Source organism: Bradysia coprophila, unplaced genomic scaffold (assembly GCF_014529535.1).
Source record: "Bradysia coprophila strain Holo2 unplaced genomic scaffold, BU_Bcop_v1 contig_297, whole genome shotgun sequence".
NCBI lineage: Eukaryota > Metazoa > Arthropoda > Insecta > Diptera > Sciaridae > Bradysia > Bradysia coprophila.
This window is the reverse complement of record NW_023503555.1, coordinates 242,728-262,797: the sequence shown is the minus strand read 5'-3', so window position 1 is coordinate 262,797 and position 20,070 is coordinate 242,728. Positions and strand designations below refer to the sequence as shown.

The window sequence follows — 20,070 nt, the reverse complement described above, 5'->3', positions numbered from 1 at the left end:
AAATGAAATCTATCTACAACAGCACAAGTTCTGTGGTGGGAATATTTCTTCTATTTTACTCGAACCATTTCGATATGTTCGCAAATTGATTTTCTATTCCTACGATGTTTTACTTTTAAAATGAAAAATGAGATTAATTGTGTGTCTAGTGAAATCAAGGTTTTGTTTTACTTACCCACAAAATCAAAAGCACAAATAATTTGTTTGTTTATTTTGCCATATACTTTTACGCTTTAAAAGCTTTAAATTGCAGTGATACTGATAAATTACACATTTTTTGATTTTAGACTTTTTCGGTTCTATTTTATTGCTGCTTTTCGTCAGATTTAGTGTTGCTCTTCTGTTTGTTTTTGTTTCTTTTGTATTAATACAACATCAAATTTGGCACTTTAAGTATCACTCAGTTTAGACTTTTTTTACTCTTTTTTTTAAGTTTTTTTTTCTGTTTATTTTTTTAAGTTTTCTTCTTTTAGTTTCATCTTCGGAAAGTCTTTTTTGTTTTTAATTTAATTTAATTTCTCTGTTCATTTATATTTTCCATTTTAAGTTCAGGATTTTAGTCAAATATTTGCGCTTCAGTTATATAAATTCTTAAGGAGTAGGAGAAGAATGAGCTTTTTTATCTTGTGTTCGAATTAATTATTATCAATTAAACTTAATTCTATACAAATTACTTGTTTATCACAACCGCTTAATTAATTTTATTGATTTTATGAACGATCCTCCAGACCGCCGTTACCAAGGCCAGCTTTTACTTCTGGCGGTACCTGGTAGAAATAAAAAAATATTTGATTCAAAAACACTTTTCAAGTTCTTGAAAGTCATCTATTTTTCGTGTGGCTTATCAAACATTGGTTTCCTGGACTTATTTTTAGGAATTTACCTTCATAAAACTTCTAGAAATTCTTGAAAAAATTCTAAATTTTAGGAATTAAATTCCGAAAAACTGGCCCTGTCTCTTTCGATTTGCTATCACGTATTGTATTCTTCAGTAATTGAGATTCTTACTCTTACTTAGATAGGGAAATCTCAAGGCAGACATATAGTTGGGTTGGTAGTGCTATTTAGACGCTTCTTTCTTTAATGAAAAGGAGGAGATGATGGTGTTTGAACTTTCGTTCAACCACACATCTGATTGGGTTTCATATGACATTACTTCGAAAATCAAGCATGTACTCAAGCATCTGATTCTCAAGCATTTCGTTATTCAATAAAAATTGATAAAATTTATTTAATTTTTTAAGTAACGGGTGACGCATAATTTTAGAGGGGAAACCACTGGCCAAAAGAGTGGCAAATCAATTTCTAATTCCTTTCAGTTCCTTCAATTACCGGATTCATTCCGTTTTGGCGGATTTGCACTTTAATTCCTTTAATTTCCTATTAATTTCTAATAATTCAACGATATTTTCTGTTAATAAAATGAGAGCAAAATAAAATGAGCAGACCAGACTCGATCATTTTATTTTGCTTTTACCTTATCCAATTCATTTTTATAAACTATTTTCTACAATTTTTCTTTACTTTTCTTTATTTTGATAATTTTCTAAGATTTTATTCAAATTTAAAGAAAACGATCGAAAGCTTCAAGACTTTCAAGATTTCTAACTGCTACAACTATCATTTTAGCTGTAGTTGTCATCTGTTATTGATAACGATTTCAGAAAGAAACTACAAGTTTTGATTAATGTGGTCTGATATTGTAAAATTAATGTTAAATCAATGAAGTACAAGATTTTGTATTTCGACTGACCGAAATCGGCACTATTTTTTCCGGGACTTTTTTTTATACATGCCTAGTTAGGCCTTGGTGCCTAGGCCCCAAAACCAGTCTCAGATATTTTTGATCTTCCGTACGGTGGTGGTAAGTGGCCAAAAGTCGAAAAATAGGGTTTCGTAGTCCGGATTTCATCTCCGTAAGGTAACGAGGACACAGGCGTGTATGGGTTCGTTGGAAATCTGATGTCGAATACTACAGGGGCAAATATTACCTTCAAAAAATGTGATGATAAATATGACATGCCGAAAATATGACATCCGGAAAATTTCTCAGAATCTATGGAGCATCGGTGAACTTTGATGAGTGCTGTGACCACACTAATGCAATTATTGATTAAATTATTACTTATTATGAATGTGGAGGACCACAGCTTTACAGCGATACGCATATTTAGTAGTTTGGCGGAGTGAAACACATAGTTTCCATCTGTTACATAGTCACGTACCAAACTACTAAATATGTAAATCGCTGTAAAGCTGAGGTCCTCCACATTCATAATAAGTAATAATGTAATCAGATATTTACATTAGTGAGGTCACAATGTTCACGGAGGTTACATCGATTCTGAGAAATTTTCCGGAAGTCATATTTCCGGCCGTTTATCATCAAATTTTATGAAGGTAATATTTGCCCCAGAAGTACTCGACCTCAGCTTTCCAACGAACCCATACACGCCCGTGTCCTCACCACCTTACGGAAATGAAACCCCGGACTACGAAACCCCATTTTTCGAATTTTGGCCACTGACAACTAGCCAGGTATGGAAGATCAAAAATATCTTAGACTTAGACCAAGGCGATTTCGGTCAGTCGAAATTCAAAAGAATCGCACAAATCAATCTATTCAAAAATACTTAGACCAAATGAAGTAATAGATTCGATACTAAAACTGCTGGTTAACTTAATCTACTTGGTCGAACAAGATACGAAAAATTGTAGTGAAGCAACAAGTTTCGGCGGGTTCAAGGAAAATGGAAGAAAGTGAAAAGAGTAAAGTGCTACAAGCTACAAACCATACAATTGCCATTAAAACGGTTTGGACAAGATGACGGAAAACGCTGAAAATCATGCGAACAGTTTTCCATCTTCATGGCTGATCGCTGATCCCATATTCATAAATCAAAATGTTAATGGGTATTAATGCTAGGAGCTAGGAGTGCTATGTGAAATTCGAATCGATTAGACTACCATCTGTGACACTAACAGAATAGGACTGGCAAATTCATCTGGACTAACTGAATCAGTTACCAAATTTTCTACTAAAATGAAATCGTTAAAGAAATTCCTTACCTGTCTCCGGAAACAGTCTTCGAAAAACGTTGTCATTGAACGATACAGGTGTCGTTGAACGCCCAACATACTATGACCTTCATCCGGATATATCTGCTGCTTGAACAGCACGCCATTCGATGCTAACGATTTCGCTAACAGCATAGTCTGCTGAAAATGAACATTGTCATCAGCAGTGCCATGTACTAGAAGGTAATGCTTGTCACGTAATTGATCGACGTGCTTCACAAGTTCGCTTTCTTCATAGCCTTTGTAATTATCAGTAACGTTCGGAAAGCTTAGATATCGTTCGGTGTACGTGGAGTCTACAAATAATCAAATTTTTCACTGGTTTGAGACGACGAAGGGTTTACAGGGACAATATTCTTACCATACAATTTCCAACTAACAACAGGTGATACACTAACGCCGCACTGGAACAGTGATAGTTCATTAGCCAATGCGAGTGCCGAAACATAGCCTCCATAACTCCATCCCCAAATCCCAACTCGTCGCTTATCCACAAAATGTAAATTGTCTCGTAAATATTCGGTGACCTCGAGCTGGTCAGACACTTCCACGGTGCCCAATCGACGATAAACTTCGTGTAATAGACGATAACCCTGTCCACTGGATCCTCTGCCATCAATTTGTGCAATGATATAATCTTTGTTGCCCGCAAGATATGTGTTCCAATCGATGCGCCACTTGTCCGTTACTAATTGTGTCCCCGGTCCAGAATATCTATTTCAAATCAATATTATGCGATGATTGCGTCAGATAGAAAGTCGTAACAGAATTTTGTTCATTAATGCTTACACGTGCAAAATTAATGGATATCTCGTTATTTCATCTTCTCTCAATCCCGGTGGTAAATACAAGCGTACTTGTGCATGGTATCCACCAGAAATCATTACCGGAAACGTTTTCACTTGCGGCAATGCAATTTGAGATATTCGATCGCGAAGTCTTGTATTGTTTTGGATGAAGAAAAGCGGTTCAAGAACTTTGTGTCCGGTCCCAATTCGATAAATTGCACTAGATGGTACTCCCGGCCCTTGAAACAAATATTTCAATATTTTAATAAGTTGGATTTAGGTGAGAGAACCTTTTGCAAATGACTAATTCACTTATCGATCGACAAGAATAAATCAAAAACTCCTAGCGAAAGAATCCACCTACCTAAGCATTCGATGATAACGAGTCCCACACTTCCCGGCGAAAATGTAGCCTTATGGTACTGACAAGCTGGCATCGGAGTTTTTTGTACCGAACTCTTTTTCTTAGGTCTTTTTGGCGCCTGTGTTGTCGGAGGCGGAACAGTATGCTCGGCTTCCCAATCATCGTCCCATGCCGTTTGTAGTTTCGGTGGATTGTGGGTAGTTGTCGTTACCACATCATTAGAATATTGATTCGGACAGGTGAGGCACTGAGGAATACTTAAGGCTACACCGAATTTCGGTGGTAGTGATGAGACACGATAGAGATGCTGATAGCCAGGATGACGTTCTGGAGTTCCAAGGAAGTATCTGATTACAAAGAAGCGAAATTACATTCGGGTTGCAAAGGAGATTTTCATTATGGCTCTGTTGCGTACACAAAATTATTGATTTCGTCCCAATAAACAATTTGTCGAACTTCGAATGTGCCATGGGTGAGCGGAAGAATTCGTTTTTGTGATATGTGAACGTGCACCAAGTGCCGAAAAAGTCCGGCCGCACCGTCGCGTAATGGTGAAATGGCAATGTAGGAACTGCCATTTGATGCGAAATACGGGGCTACGGTCACATCCACCCATCCTTTGCCGTCTCCGCTGACACGGTGTGTCTGAAACGAAAGTGGTTATCTTCACAAAAGTGTGGCTCTCTCTGTGGAATATTTATAATTTGGATTTTGTCTAGACGACCGATATGACGGGCTTATGTGTACACTTTTTCATTTTTTGTTCTTATCATTTTCATCACAGTTAGTCCTCCTCATCGTTGTATATTCAAATGCGTACACAACAAAACGGAGCACCAGCCATATGCCACAAAGTCATTTATTAATTCATTTAATTTAGCATCACGTCTAGCAACCCACCTCTTGGCATATCCACATTGGGCTTTTGCAAATCGTTACCACCGAAATATTTTGCGGTCGATTCAACCATACCACACTCACTTCTGTCATTGATACCCATTTGGCGCTTGTAAAGTAATGGTCCCTTCAAAGCAAGACGACAAATGAATTACAATTAATTGATCGAATAATTCGTGAAAGGGAAAACAAAACAAAAAATCAGAGCAGGGCCCATTTTCGTGAAATTGATTCTTGAAAATTATTGAAACTCTCAATATCCTTGGAATTTTCGGAATTCTTAAAGTTCTCGAAAGTTTCGAAATTCTTGAAGTTCTAGAAATTCTTGAGATTCTAGACAAGGTCGATATTCTTCAAATTCTTTGAATTCCTAAAATTCCGAAAGTTCTTGAAATTCTCAAAATCCTTATAATTCTATTCAAAAATTTCGAGAATTTTCTTCGAAAAACCTGAAGTTCTTAAAATTCTCAGAATTATCAAATTTCTTAAAATTCTTGAATTTCCCGGAATTCTTGAAAATTCTCGAAAATAATGACTGAAAATAGGCCCTGATTCAGATACATACTCATTGATTAAAACAGCCGGTGGCTTAATGTCTCGAATGCGAAAATTTTTCGGATCGGCTAAATCAGCAATTCGTAACGTAGCGACGGGATTTTGTGTACCTGGTTTCGGATATCTGAAACGAATGGAAAAAAAGGAAAAGTTATTTTATCAAATCGGAAGGATTCACACAGTCTCACACCATTGAATCTTTTGAATAAAAGTCTTCAGAAGAAAGCTTTTTTCTCAGCAATCTGTTCTTTGCAAAGTCTATAAGTTCTACCGGTAAGCCGCACATACTTGGCGAAAAGTTCAAGGGAAAATGTTTCGTTACACAAGAAAGGAGAAAAAATTGTCTTCATCGCAAGCTGTTATTTGACTTTACGGGCTTTACTTGACGGTCTATCATATTATCACAAGCAAAATACACCTTTTCCATCTCTTGCTACATGTTCTATAATTTTCAAACATTTTCCTAGAACCGACTAAAACATGATTCCCGGAGTTTCGTTTGTGTATTATCGTCTCTTTGTGTTGATGTTCTTGTTTCCCTTTTAAATGTTAAATAATTTGTGTGTTTGTCTGTTTACCTTATATTCCGCCTGGTAGTTTTATATTGTGAAAAAGTTTTCCTGCGAGTGTCTTCTGGCAAGTTTCATTCTCCAATAAACTAAGCTTATTACCGGAATATGTGATATGTACGCAGGGTATACATATTATGCTATACACACAATGATAATTTTGGATAAATCACCTGAAGCCATTTTCACATTCCATTGTGATTTCGGTTATAATTCTGAAATTCTGTTTAAATTCTGGTTGGATATGACTTAATTGGAAATGTTCCTTTGTCGGATTTCTGTGAATTTTATTCTCATTCGTCTTAATAATTGTAGCCTCTGCATTGTGACATGAATTTTCACAAATAGAATAACATCTCTGGGACACCATCATAGTAGTCGGTTAACCAGCTAAAGTCAGCACATTATCACGTTTGACTATTATTATAATATTGGATAAATGGAACAGACGTACACTGCTTTGTGGTTACGGGTTTTCCCTGTTGGCACTATACGAGATATGACTAAAAATTTTACTATCAAAATATGCTTGCCGTTCACAGATGGCATTAACCGTATGCCGTATGGTAAGTAGAATCATCGAGTCACGAGTCAATTACATTTTAAAAGTATTTTCGACGGATCGATAGACAATCTTTTCCTTGTTCATTCAGTCCTGACTTCTAACGCATGACCTTATTGTCAGAGCTTAGCCCTTATTTGTGTCGTCTATGTCGATAGCAGATGATGTTGAAGAATTGAATTAAAGAGAAGGCGAACCACAAAAGTAACGGAACCCAATTTTCGGGTGAATTTCGGGATCCGAGAATTTGGCACACGTGAAGGGGGTGCCAAATTCCGTACATGAAGTGGAATCTAGCACATGTGCCAGATTACCTTTTTTCCTAGGTTTTTGAGAATTTGGCACACGCAACGAAGCTTGTGTGCCAGTTTTGTGCTAACTCATTTTAATCTGGAAGTTATGATTGAGTCTGTGAGTCAATAAATTTGTCATTTTACGAGTTTTCGCAGTCAAAACTAATAAATTTGTCTTTTTAAAAAATGACGCAAAAAAGCTATGGCTTTGAAGGCATCGAGATAAATTCAATAATTTGTCTCCAAACTAGAAAATTCGTCCCTTTACGAAATCTTGCATAAAAGTTGCGATGTCTTGGAGGAATTGAGTTACAAACAATTTTTTTTTTATTTTTTATCGATGGAGAACCTAATTATAAGACACTTTGTCTCGTATCATATGCCAAAAAAAGTTAAAACTTTTTTTTATAAATCATTTTGAAAGTCACTAAAAACACGAAAATTCGAATCGAAATACAAAAATTTTTGATGACATACTGTATTTCTATTCGAATTTTCGTGTTTTTAGTGACTTTCAAAATGATTTATAAAAAAAAGTTTTAACTTTTTTTGGCATATGATACGAGACAAAGTGTCTTATAATTAGGTTCTTCATCGATAAAAAATAAAAAAAAAAATTGTTTGTAACTCAATTGTCGTTTTCCGACCCTATTGAGCAATCTTCGTCGAGCAGCTAAACGTTGTTCCTCGAATCGAAACATCACAATTCCCTAATTTTTGCCAAGCCTTCCCTTTATAGGTAAATAATGTTGACTAATAGTGACAGACGGCTAACTATGATTAGCACACCATTCACTTTTATTTATTTTTCTATTATGGCTACCGTGTGCCAATTTCCAAAGTTGCATGGTGCCAAATTACTCTTCAGATGGTGAATCTGGCACTGTGCTAAATTCACATTACAGTGGAAACTGGCACGCATCAAACTTGCATGGTGCCAATTTACCCTACCCCTGAATTTCCTATGATGGCAATACACAGATTTACAGATTTTATGGGTCGGAAAAGGCCAGGTGAACCTGCAGGTTAATGACTGCCTGAATCTGATTAGAACTGAGTCAGAATTGAAAATTTTTATCTGACCTCAATTTACCTGAAATCTGAAGATCAATAACAATTCTGGTAAATCAGGTCATATTTCAGGTGTATCTGGGTTTTTCCCAGGTTTACCTGAAACTTAACCTGATTTACCTGAATTTCTCTTGATTTCAGATAAATTCGGGTCAGGTCCCCTTCAGACTTACACATTTTCAGATTGCTTTGAATTTCAGTTACAGATCAAGAACTTTGGCAAGTCTCCCAGCTTAGCAGCAGAAGCCTGTGAATCTGTGTCAAATAGAGTAGTTTGTTGTCTAATCGTATGACCTTCAAACAGTGTACAAATGTGAAATTATATGGTACACTGTTGTGAGTCACTACTCTAATTTTCTATTGCTATTTATAGCCTACAAATTGTAGGCTTGGCAGTGCCTTCAAGAATTTTCATAAACTTTGAGATTTTCAAGAACTTAAATTTTCAAGAATTTTGAGAATCAAATTCTCAAAAATAGACACTGCCTTGGTGCTTAAGTTGTGGCTATTCATATAGAACTTTTTGAATTAATAGATCTTCGTTGTTGGCCTTCATCTAGAGGAGTATCAGCTTAAACAGCACTATACACACACAGTTGCTCAAAGACATGATGACATGACCTTTGTTCAATAATCAATCAACCAAGAATCACAACTCCTTCTGACTATTAAAAAATTATTGACCGATTTACCTTAGTACTGTTCGAGAAACACGTATTGAACTTCTACTATCATTTTTCCATGCCTTCAGCATAGCTTTTGATTTTCCAACTACTATCGCACGTCATCCATGAACAACTCCTCAGGACTTAAACTATAACTTTACACATTACCATCCTGTGAAAAAAAGGGTTTGGTATTGATCGAAATGCTAATAAGACCCAAAGAGAATGTAAATCACTAACTCCCAGTTCCCGCATTTCAGACTTTGAACGACTGAACTAAAACCCCTGACCATTAAAAATTTGCAAAGAACTACTTTGGGAATACATTTTGTAGCAGAATGTTCGTGTAACAATAAAATTGGCGTACGTGTTTATTATTGTACACGAAGTTAAACAATGTCTATAAATGCACGGGTAGAAAACACTATGAAAATTGAAATTATTTCACATTTAACATCATCATCATAAACCTGGAAATTATTTTTTATTTATTCTCATCACCGAAACACCATTTATATATTTGAGTTCAAGTTCTGTGCTTTTGTATATTCCATCCTTTTATGGGTGAATCGAAAACGACATTGTGTGTGTGTTACAATATATATACAACGGAAACAATAGTGAAAACAAGTCATGAATAATAATATCGTTTTCCTAACACTAATATGAGAAAATGAATTTTCTTGCTTCATGGGGGTGGCGGTGTGAATGGCAGTAGAGTTATTAAATACGTAAATTACCTATAAATGCGAGTTGTATTTTATTAACCTATTTATGGAACATACTCTAATTCTTGTTAATGGAATTGGGAATGTGTATTACACTTTGTGTGTCTCTGGTCTGGGTAGTTTGGAGATAAAATTCATGTTTTTTAATTAATTTGATTTCATAGATTGTCGACGAGCCCTAAGTGTTTTACGTGCTTAAAGTTTATCGGAATTAATTTCCATTCACGAGTTTAATCTCTCATGTTCAGGTTGTCGTGAGAACGGCTTTTGGCATTGTTACAATGGAATAAAGAACAGAAAATCATGCAAATGAGACAAACCTTAGAGATCTTATTTCCGGATACAAATTGGTGTTAGACGATGAGCTAGTGGTGCCGTACCATGGAAACTTTTGTTCTTCAACCAAAGAATCGTTGAATGAGCCAAAAAGCATTAAATAACCGTCCGTTGACATCCAGATGGCTGATGGAGCGCTAAGTATTTCCTCTGAAAATGAAAAATGTGATTAGTACATCATCGTCTTCGCATCATCCACGGTTATACTTCGTCCTTCAGAAATTCACATTCAAGTACGGTAATCTCATTAAAACAATGAATGACGCTATTACCTTCATAAAGCCAGTCTGGTATTCCATTGTAAATTACACCGGGAATCGCATCATCTGTAACGCGATATGATTCGTATGTTCGCGGTCCGAGTCGATAAAAAATATCATAATTGTAGACCATTATGAGCGAGTGCCCTTTGGGTGTGAATTGAGCATAATGTAGATAGGGCCAATCCATGTCATCGGCAATGTGAGATAATGGAATGTTCTCACTAAAATATGAAAGGAACAAACACGGCCATGAAAAAGTTCTTTGATTTTAGCTTGTTAATTATCATTATTATCGAATCTACTGCTTCTGTTGATCTAAGGCGTTTCAACAAATGGATGCAAAATCTTTTACTTGATTTGTTTCATCATACATTTTGCCATAAAAGGCTACAATATCCAGTGCTCATTTCTTATTTATTTCGTCGCATTGGTTAACTGATGATATCAAAAGCTCTTAAGCTGTCGTCTACCGATCTTTCTGAAGATTTCATCTGAGTTTTGGACATCAAATCGTCCCAAATGATCAGCTACAATATTTAATCTGGATAACAACCATTCCATTAAATTCTTTCCCAAGTGATTCGTTGAGCTAACAATAGGACGCACATTTAAATCTTCCCTATCTTCAACAAGCCATAAAATCGCGGAATCACATATGCTTCGTAACTCAGACCATAAAGTAAGCATTTGTACCCTCTCGGACCATTGCTCGGTCCTCCAAAAGAAATGCATTGAACGTATTGCTCAGTTGCACGTATTTTTCCTCAACGTAACTACGAACATAGTCCACACTCATACCTTTGCATTCGAAGTAATTGTTAGCTTTGGTATTCTCTATAGAGGCTTTGATGATATACTTTTTATGATCAAATTTGCCTCTTTTATATCGTCCGTTGTGTTATTGCACGAAAGACAAAACATTTGTTCTAGCTGCTCTTCGCTAACTTTTAACACAAATAGTTTGCTAAAGGACAAAAGTTCATTTCTTAATAAAATTGGACGGATCCTAGCGTTAGGACACAACTTCAAATTGGCTGGAAATTATCGTCAGAAAATTGCACTGAGGCTGCTTATAATGAAGCAGTGCGACACGATGTCTTTCACTGGCGACGGAATTAAATTAGCCGAGTGTTCTACGTGATTTTAGAGTTGGTACAGTAATTAAAACTGTTACTTTAGTTGTATAGGCTATTTTTTAGTGTTTTGATTAATTCAAAGTCTAGTACTTCATTTAGTCTTGAGATACACGCTGCTACAACAACAACGACAACACCACATCTGATGCTCACTTTGTTTACTTTAGCTGTCGTTAACAGATGATTAACCGTTTCTAAGCAAGAGTTGTAATAAATTTTACATTTCGTAGTACTTCACTTCACAATATTGTGCAATTTTAAGGGAGAAATTGGAGAGATACCTTGGAAATTCACTTAATTTGAACAGAATTAAATTAAATCTTCATTTGCAACTGCAATAAGATGATAAACTAATTTATCAGAAGTCTAAATATTGCATATTACGACAACAGACACAATAAAGCAAATTAAATTCAATTACAGGTTGATGATTCCGTGTCAGTTCATTTTCAATCGATACGAAATTTCGTGCGAAACATTTTACCTAATTACAGGAAGTGTTTATCCTGAAAACGTTTCGTAATTATCAATTGGTATAACTTGCTCTATTAAAAGCCCATTAAACGTAAATAAATGATTTGCTAGAAACTAAATAATTTGAATATTTATTGACAATGCAATTCCTGTCGCAAATATCCGTTATTTTGATGCTTGCGTGGAAATTTTCCGCTTTAATTACGAAATCAAAAACAAATTCAATTTTTTTTAAAACAAAAACTATGTTCATTAACCGTAAATAACCGTTTACATTTGAAAACATCAGCGAAATGCATAAACCAAAGTTTGTTGAGTGGAATATTGAAACGAAATGTAAAAAATAATGGATGGTCGAGTCCTGAAGTATTTTGTACCATGATGCGTGCAAAAAATAAAACAGAACTTTAGGTTGGAAAAATATTATGTTTTTGTTTGCCGTAGGACCGGGGCTAATGAAAAAAACTATGCAACAGAAATTTCCAATAAAAAATGTTCAACTTTTTGTTTCAGTTAGGAATTGTTTTAAGAGCTGCGCTAGTACGGTGAAGTGACGCAAGTTTCAAACGACCAACTATTTAAATAAAAATCTCAACTCAGCGACGAAATGAGGAACTTTCGTTGCCTTTATTGAGAAAAATGTTGCATGATAAATGACCTTTTAAGATCACATTGGGTCTACATATCTAGTGCCAAAAAACATTTATCAATCGGTGGCATAATAGCTATTTATGCAACAAGTTGCGGAATGGGGTGCTTTATCACATACGCGAGGTGTTCGGATGTCAAAATTACTTAACTAGAAGTTTAAATCAAAAATTACACTTCAGGTCTATGTTGTTGTCTCGTTTTCGCTTATGTGATAAAATAGAGTACACACTTGTCACTATCAGTCTCAGCAAACCTCGACTTCTTCGTGACAAGTGTGTAATATATATTTTGTCGCTTTTCGCAAAGCCTTAATTTAGTAAAGTCCAAACTGTTCGAAGACTCGAGCAATTAATACATCTGATAAAGGCATATTTCATCCTTCCTTCATAGCATTCCACCAAAATCATTCGGGTTCGAATCCCTTGTCAGACTTACTCACGAGACAATTCTACATAAAATATATGTGAATAGCGTGAATAGTGTCACATCCGTGTGTCAGACAAAATTCCTCTGTGGTAACGGATTAATAAGATACTTGGATAAGTAGTGGTTTAGTGATTTTTTAGTTTTATTTGCTTAGCTTTCTACAACTAAGTTGTTGTCATCTTCAGAGCTTATTAAAGAATGAGCTTTTGAAATGTCCTAAAGTAAAATAAAATCTAGATTCGGGTAGTTGCGGTATGTTTGGTGTCTGTCACGATATATGTACGCAGCTATAAATACTGAATGACTAGTATGACTTAAAACAAAAACAAAATGTTTGTGTGTAGCATTACAAGACAGGCAGTCGTGGCTAGGCTGATTCAGCCTTCTTTTTAGTAGCAAAACTATTTTGATACAGAGGTAGGTCTCTGAATTTCAAAAGACTTTTCACTATTACAAGCACCAAATTTGTCACAATATCAACTTTGTTTCAACGACCATCGCCGCTCGACGCAAAATCTGTTACTTCAATATCTTCAACATACGTTTTGCTATATATAAGACTAAACTAGTCAGTGTTTATAGATTTTTTCTATGATCTTGACGATAACTAATGAATGTCTGCTAATTTTTAACTGGAGAGCGATTACGGCGTCACTTCTCTTTTCTCTATTGAATCAAAACTCTACCGATATAGAACGATTTACTCATTGAAAGATGTCGCTGCAACAAACCAATGTCATCAGAAAAATGATTAATTTTTTAAACGACGGATTTTAGTCAGACCTTAGGACTCTGGAACAGCAATTTTTTTTAATCGGTCCTATATCGGCTTGGCGATAAGAGTCTTAAAAAAGGATGTGATGAAACAGCAGCAAACGTTTTTTCAAACCCTTATCCCCAAGCCGATATAGGGCCGATAAAACGAATTACTCTTCCGGAGTCCTCAGATCATGTGATACACGATGGCATTTTATTTGAATAAAATCCGTCGAGCAAGAAATAATTACTTTTCTGTTGACAATGGTTTTGTCGCAGCGACATCTTTCAATGAGATAGTGAATCGTTCTCTACCGGTAGAGTTTTAATTGAATAGAGAAAAGAGAACTGATGTCGTAATCCCTCTCCTGGATGCCAGGTCTTTATCTATGGTAAAATTTAAAAATTTCGAAAAAAAAACTAGTGCACCGATTACCGCAACCGAATCATGCGGTCTGAATTGTTTTTTCTGCTCACGATTAAATTCTCGAGTTTAATTCGTTTCCATCAATTACGACAAATAGTTAGCAGAACAATTTAATAATGAGATGAAACTACGATAAAAGTTTCTCTTGAATTTATGCAATTTGTCCGGTCAAACTTACCTTGTTTGAATATCGTAGACGGAATATTGCGCTATTTGCGAATGTCGAAACAACTTTTGAACATTTAAAGCCAGCAGCAAGTATTTCTTATCGGCAGACAATGAAAATCTGACAGGAGCTAAAGTTTTCTGAAAATTAAATTGGAAAACAATTGAAAGTTGGATAAAACGAAAACGAAACTGTTTGGAACAATAAAAAATTCTTGCATAGTGTCACTACCAATCAATCGAAGTGTATGTTGATACTTACAAATGTTGTGTTTGACATGAGCACCCTTTCCGATAAATTTATTGCATTCAATAAACTGATTCCACCCCATTGATTTTGGTAGAGGAATTCTTCAGCTGTAAATTGAAATACACATTTTTAGTTCACGAAAACTTACGTTCACAATAATTTCCACCAGCATCACCCAACCAACCTTCCCACCCACATCCACTCACATGGAGAAAAATAACATTTTCCGTTTTGTTTGGTATAATTTATTGCAACTTTAGTTTGGTAAACTTTGTCAATAACGGAAAATAAGCTCAGATAAATGATCACAGCAGAGGCGAGATAGAAAAATTCAATCCCATCACACACATCCCACATTATATCAACTTATTTCCATGTTCATGATGACGGAAATTACTTTGTATAAGTAAATTTTGTGGTGTGTGTCTGTCTGGCGTGTAGATTATAGGGATGAAAGTGTTAATCGGAAACGAGTTTGCATTCAAAGTTTGTCATAGACGAGCATCAAATGATTTTGTTTACTCTAACATTAAATTTATGGCGTGTCTTTTAGGTGCATAAAGTATTTGAATTGCTGATCGTGGCGCACAGATTGAATTGTGTTGGTGATTTTTCAGAAAAATTGAAACCTTTCGAAGAGATTGTATCGCTGCATGGATTTTCGTCGACATGAGAATGGTATGTTGTGGAAAAGTCGAATTACTTACCAGAAATCCAGGTACCATTCACTCTCATTGGGGTATAGTGACCATCGACGATGTCTTGCAGTTTTATTCGGGAACCTTTTACGCGCGGTCCCTCGTCAGGCGGAGTAAGTAATATCTGAAAATTAAATTGAAAATTGAGTCAGTGAAAAACTTGTTAAAGAAAAATCAGGCGAGGACCTATCTATGAGCGGTCGTTGCGGGTGAAAAGTTAATTTTTTTTGTGCCCTAAAAATGCAGTTATCGAAAACATTTTTTCATTTCAACCGCCCAAGCTAAAAGATTTTTCTGTATTCTCTCCTGAGTCGGTGTTAAGAAAACGTCGAAGGTTGTATGAATAGAAGAAAATATTGTCCTAAGCGACTTGTCCTACATATTTCATCATTTGGCCAATCTCCAATGTCACTATGAAAAGTCGATTAAAAGAAAATCTTGACAAAAAATAAGTCATTCACTCTGAGGATTCTTTGAGTGAAGGGTTCAGGAGGTATATTTTACGGTTTTCATGCAACTCTCTGTTGCATAATACGTTGTATGAATCTCAGTGCGAAGTACTTTTGTAGGCTCAGGATGTGCATCACATCTAGAGCCTAATAAAGTACTTCGCACTCGATGTCATAATAGTTATTTATCATCGAGTTATATACAACTTTTTTCGCAATAAAGGCAACGGAGAGTTCTACTTTTCGTCACTTGTTGCGAAAATAACTATTAAGGCTGTACATATGTAGCTTTCGTCATAAATTTTTTTCGGTTTCCTTTTTGTAATCTGTAAATATTTGACGAGTTCTCAAATAGACTGCAAGCATTAAAACTAGTAGATTTATTGAGTGTGTTACTTAGCGAAACCTATAAATTTGATACAAAATCTATCACTTCATTTGGTTACATGTGCATTCTGGTATAAATAAAGAAAACTTTGTCCTAGCTAATCATTTAAATTTATAGTCGCTGTCGATAGCAAATGACATTGAAGTTCTGTAAATACAATTGTAGGTTGGCCTATTTTCTACTCAGTATGCCTAGCTTCAACTTCAATTCTCGACGGATAGTTGCGGATAGTCAACACTTGTAGGAGAGGCCATTACCACTTACGTGAGAATTGCAGCGGCCTTAAATTTTGACGGGTTTTTGCGATGCGATTCATGAAACACTCTATAACAAATCCTTAAGATGACATCTAAAGAATAAATGTTTAGTTCTACTGCAGGTACCACATTCCTCTAAAAAACATCAGTCCAATAACTCAATGCGAACAAAAGCTTTCTGTCGATTTTATTCTTTAATTGAATTTTTATCAAATTGTGAAAAGTTTAAAGTCGATTTTTCTACTATGATTGTCCATGCCCGCAGTGAAAAATTGATATTTTTCAATAGAATAAATCGTGAGCATTGATGCCATATAACCGTTCCGTAAAAGGATTCAGCATTTCCATTTATATTCGACTTTTCTTGATAATGAAAGCACAAAACGCTGTAATACCTTCAAATCCTCCCAAGTCAATTCATATTTCAGTACAAAAATAAAAGAACGAGGCCAACACAACGTTCCGTTTATACTCTTTTTTTTCTTCATTGCTTTCGTTGCGTCGGTATATAAGTAAACGTTCATCGCAGCGAAAATTTAAAATCGTTGACGATAGAGAGGAAAAAAAATAAATTATTCAAATCATCCTTCCACACCGGTAATTATTTTATTGCCTTGATGGCTTACGTAAACAGAAAAATGTTTGAATTTTCAAGTACCCAGCTTTCCGTCATCATCACCCCGATATTCATAATAATATATTCCCTTGCTCCTTTCACTGTTTACATAATTTATTACCCACGGAAAGAACCAAATTTTTTTATTTTATTCAACAAATTCACTTACCACTGACGTAACAATCAATGCCAATACAATTACGATGACAAGTAATGCGATCAGTATGCCTCTCCAGTTTCTCTGATTCGGATTTGCTGACACCAACTGGAATGAATGAAAAAATTTAAATTGAGTATTAAGGACTTTGGTAATAACAAGGATCGTTTTTTCCCTATCCATAACAAGAACGTGAAACCTGATTCGAATTGTATATAACAAAGATAATTGGAAGCGAGGGTGGGATGTTATAATACTAAGTACGGGAATTAGTTCCACCCGAATTCTTAATTAATATCCCTCCCCCTCTAATTTCCTGATGTCTATATATTTTATAAGATTTCATTAATTATTGCTCGATTAGTCATGTTTACATACATTTTCAAGATTATCATCAAGCAATTATCTCCATTTAAGAGACGTATAAATAGTCTCGCTCAGATTAGGGAAAATCCTCCGTTCGAAGTATTTGCTTTTCAACTTAAACGCACACAATATGAGAGTGGGACGAACAGAAAACGTTCTATTGATTTATTATCATATCTTCACATCATCTAATTTGCGTCAGCAGCTCTATTATGTGCCGGGCGGTTTACTTATAATTCAACTCCGAATGTACACCATCTCGTCATGTATGGAAAGTGTTATAATTTGGCAGGTGTCATTATATTAAACAGCGCTGTTAAAATCGTCTAATTAATTGACGCCGTTTCGGTATTAAAATAATATTTCGCAATATAATGGAAAATGACACAATTGTGACAGGAACTATGTGTTATACAAAATTGATATAATGCTGTGTGTTGTCAGTTATACCCTTTATCATGTACGCATCATATACATTCCATTGGAATGGATTTAAACGATAAATGAATTGAATAATTTTCACGGTTCGGTTCGCATACACACGAGATCTTTGTGGCTGTTGTTTGGTTGTCAGAAAGTTTTTGAAAAATGCTTGACCTATTTCGACTCGTTGCACAAAAGACTTAACCGAGGTCCTGGTAAGAAGCGACTAAGGAAAAAGATTTTTTTTTCCTGTTACACTTATTCTTTAGATGGTGAGTTTTTAGACCCGTACGAAATTCTGGGTGTAATACGTTTACTACTGTTAGTCGAGTAGGAATCCCTGAGGAAAGCGAAAAAAATGTGTAGTTGTTTAGACCGAAAAAATGTGTGTCAAGTCTGTCAGCACTCTCACGTGAACAAAACGCAACCGATTTCGATAAATCTTTTCTCCCCTATTTTGTAATGATATATAAACCAAACGTTTTTTTTGAAAATATTTAGGTCGAACCAAAAACGATGCAGGGGACTATTTTTGAGAAAGACATTTCCCATAATTTCTTGAATATTCCAAAATTTCCCAAAACTGTCTTTACACTCACGGAATTTTGAAAACCGACACATTTTCTGTTTCGGTGTTTTACTTGAGTTTCTGATTTCTCCATATAAAAATACATGCAAAATTCACAAAGAAACCAGAGAACCACGAAACAGAAAATGTGTCGATTTTCAAAATTCCGTGAGTGTAATTTAAAAAAAATTAGAAAATTTTGAAAAATGTGGGAAAATTCTATAAAATGTTTTCCAAATTATATTCCCTAAAATTATGTCACTAACTAATATGGGTCTTTTGAAAGAACGGATTTTGCTTCATTACGTAGATATTGACTATACAAATTCTAGAAAAAATGTTCATGAAATCTATAGTTCACCGGATGGTGAGATAGGTCGTTTGTAGTGAACGTCCATCCAAAGTATAAAAACACTGAACGTAATGCAAATAAACGAAAACAAGCGGGACCATACTTTGAGGTGAATTTTTTGCATATACATACGTACAGCGTGTTGTAAATATAAATGTTGGCATCATAGAACATGAAAGTTGGGTCCCGTAATTTCCGCTCTTCATTTCATTAACATTTCATAAACGCAGTCCGCTTCATTTCACTAGAGGAAATCATGTGTAGATCAATCGTTGCGTCCTTTTACAGGACGTTTGGAATCACTCAAAATACCCTCACCTGAAATGCTTACAAATAAAGGAAGAACAATTATTTCAACAAACAGAGCTTCTGCTCTTCCCCACCCCCGCAAGGTTCACGGTAAGTGAATACATCAAAGCCGACAGAGCTGTTTCTACCTCGGGATTCAGTTGAGACTAACGTGATCTAGTTATCATCAGTTGTTTCCATCGATCCTTTCCCAAGACAGCTGTAAAAACTTTCAAATCAGCTTGTGTTCGAAAGTTCACAATGAAAACATTTTACCATCTTTTGATGGAAAGTTGGACATAAACAGAAAGCTACTTTGAAGAATTCCCTAGTGCAGCAAAAACAGCAGTAGCAAAAACGCGTTTTCATTACATTCAGTGTTTATATGCTTTGGATCTATCGGGTTACTCGGATGTAAAGTGATGGTAGCATTTTTACCTAATATCTGGTATTAGTGCCTAACAAAATGGCCACCAGACGCCATTTACTCGGTAAAAACGATTCTTACAAATTGGCTGTTAATTGGGAAGTGATTGGTTTTGTGTTGGATGTGCTGCAGGACACCCATTTATGGACATTCATATTCAGCCGTGATATAATTTTTCAATGAATTTCGGGACATAATTCCTCTAGGTGGTCTACTTCTACGTATGCAGATATTTTGATCTATTTATAAAATGTCCATGTTTAGTTATATATAGCTAGATAAAGCGGTATATAGCTGTTTGCTTAGTATTTTATTACGTTTGACTTCGTACAAGGCTTTAAATATTGCTTTAAGCAATTTTCATGGCATATAAGATAAAATTGAGCAATCTTAAGGTACTGTGTTGCAATACACATGATGACTTCGTTATACAACTAGCTATGTTGCATACACCATTCGTACGGGTCGCTTCTTATGCATATATATACTTTCACCGCAAAAAGCTCGCACATAAGTCATATTAAGTTGATGGGCCGTATAAAATGTTTGAACATGCTATTTTCCTTGTCAGGGCAACAAGGCAAAGCAGAAAAGAGGTGCATGTCAAGAACCGAATATGAAATGCGA

At 35.4% G+C, this 20,070-nt stretch overlaps 1 protein-coding gene across 1 annotated transcript in view; it reads right to left on the bottom strand.

Moving 5' to 3' along the window:
• Positions 1–211: 211 nt before the first annotated feature.
• LOC119078596 (inactive dipeptidyl peptidase 10) overlaps positions 212–20,070 on the bottom strand; it is a 115,951-nt gene continuing 96,092 nt past the window's right edge. The window contains exons 3-16 of the mRNA XM_037186184.1: positions 17,032–17,127; positions 15,162–15,276; positions 14,467–14,561; positions 14,218–14,345; positions 10,179–10,390; positions 9,891–10,056; positions 5,693–5,806; positions 5,131–5,254; positions 4,646–4,875; positions 4,231–4,577; positions 3,868–4,105; positions 3,440–3,792; positions 3,070–3,374; positions 212–767 (exon numbers count right to left, since the gene is read on the bottom strand). Coding sequence (XP_037042079.1) covers positions 711–767; positions 3,070–3,374; positions 3,440–3,792; positions 3,868–4,105; positions 4,231–4,577; positions 4,646–4,875; positions 5,131–5,254; positions 5,693–5,806; positions 9,891–10,056; positions 10,179–10,390; positions 14,218–14,345; positions 14,467–14,561; positions 15,162–15,276; positions 17,032–17,127 — 2,580 coding nt within the window. The 3' untranslated portion in view covers positions 212–710. The remainder of the gene's footprint in view (positions 768–3,069; positions 3,375–3,439; positions 3,793–3,867; positions 4,106–4,230; positions 4,578–4,645; positions 4,876–5,130; positions 5,255–5,692; positions 5,807–9,890; positions 10,057–10,178; positions 10,391–14,217; positions 14,346–14,466; positions 14,562–15,161; positions 15,277–17,031; positions 17,128–20,070) is intronic.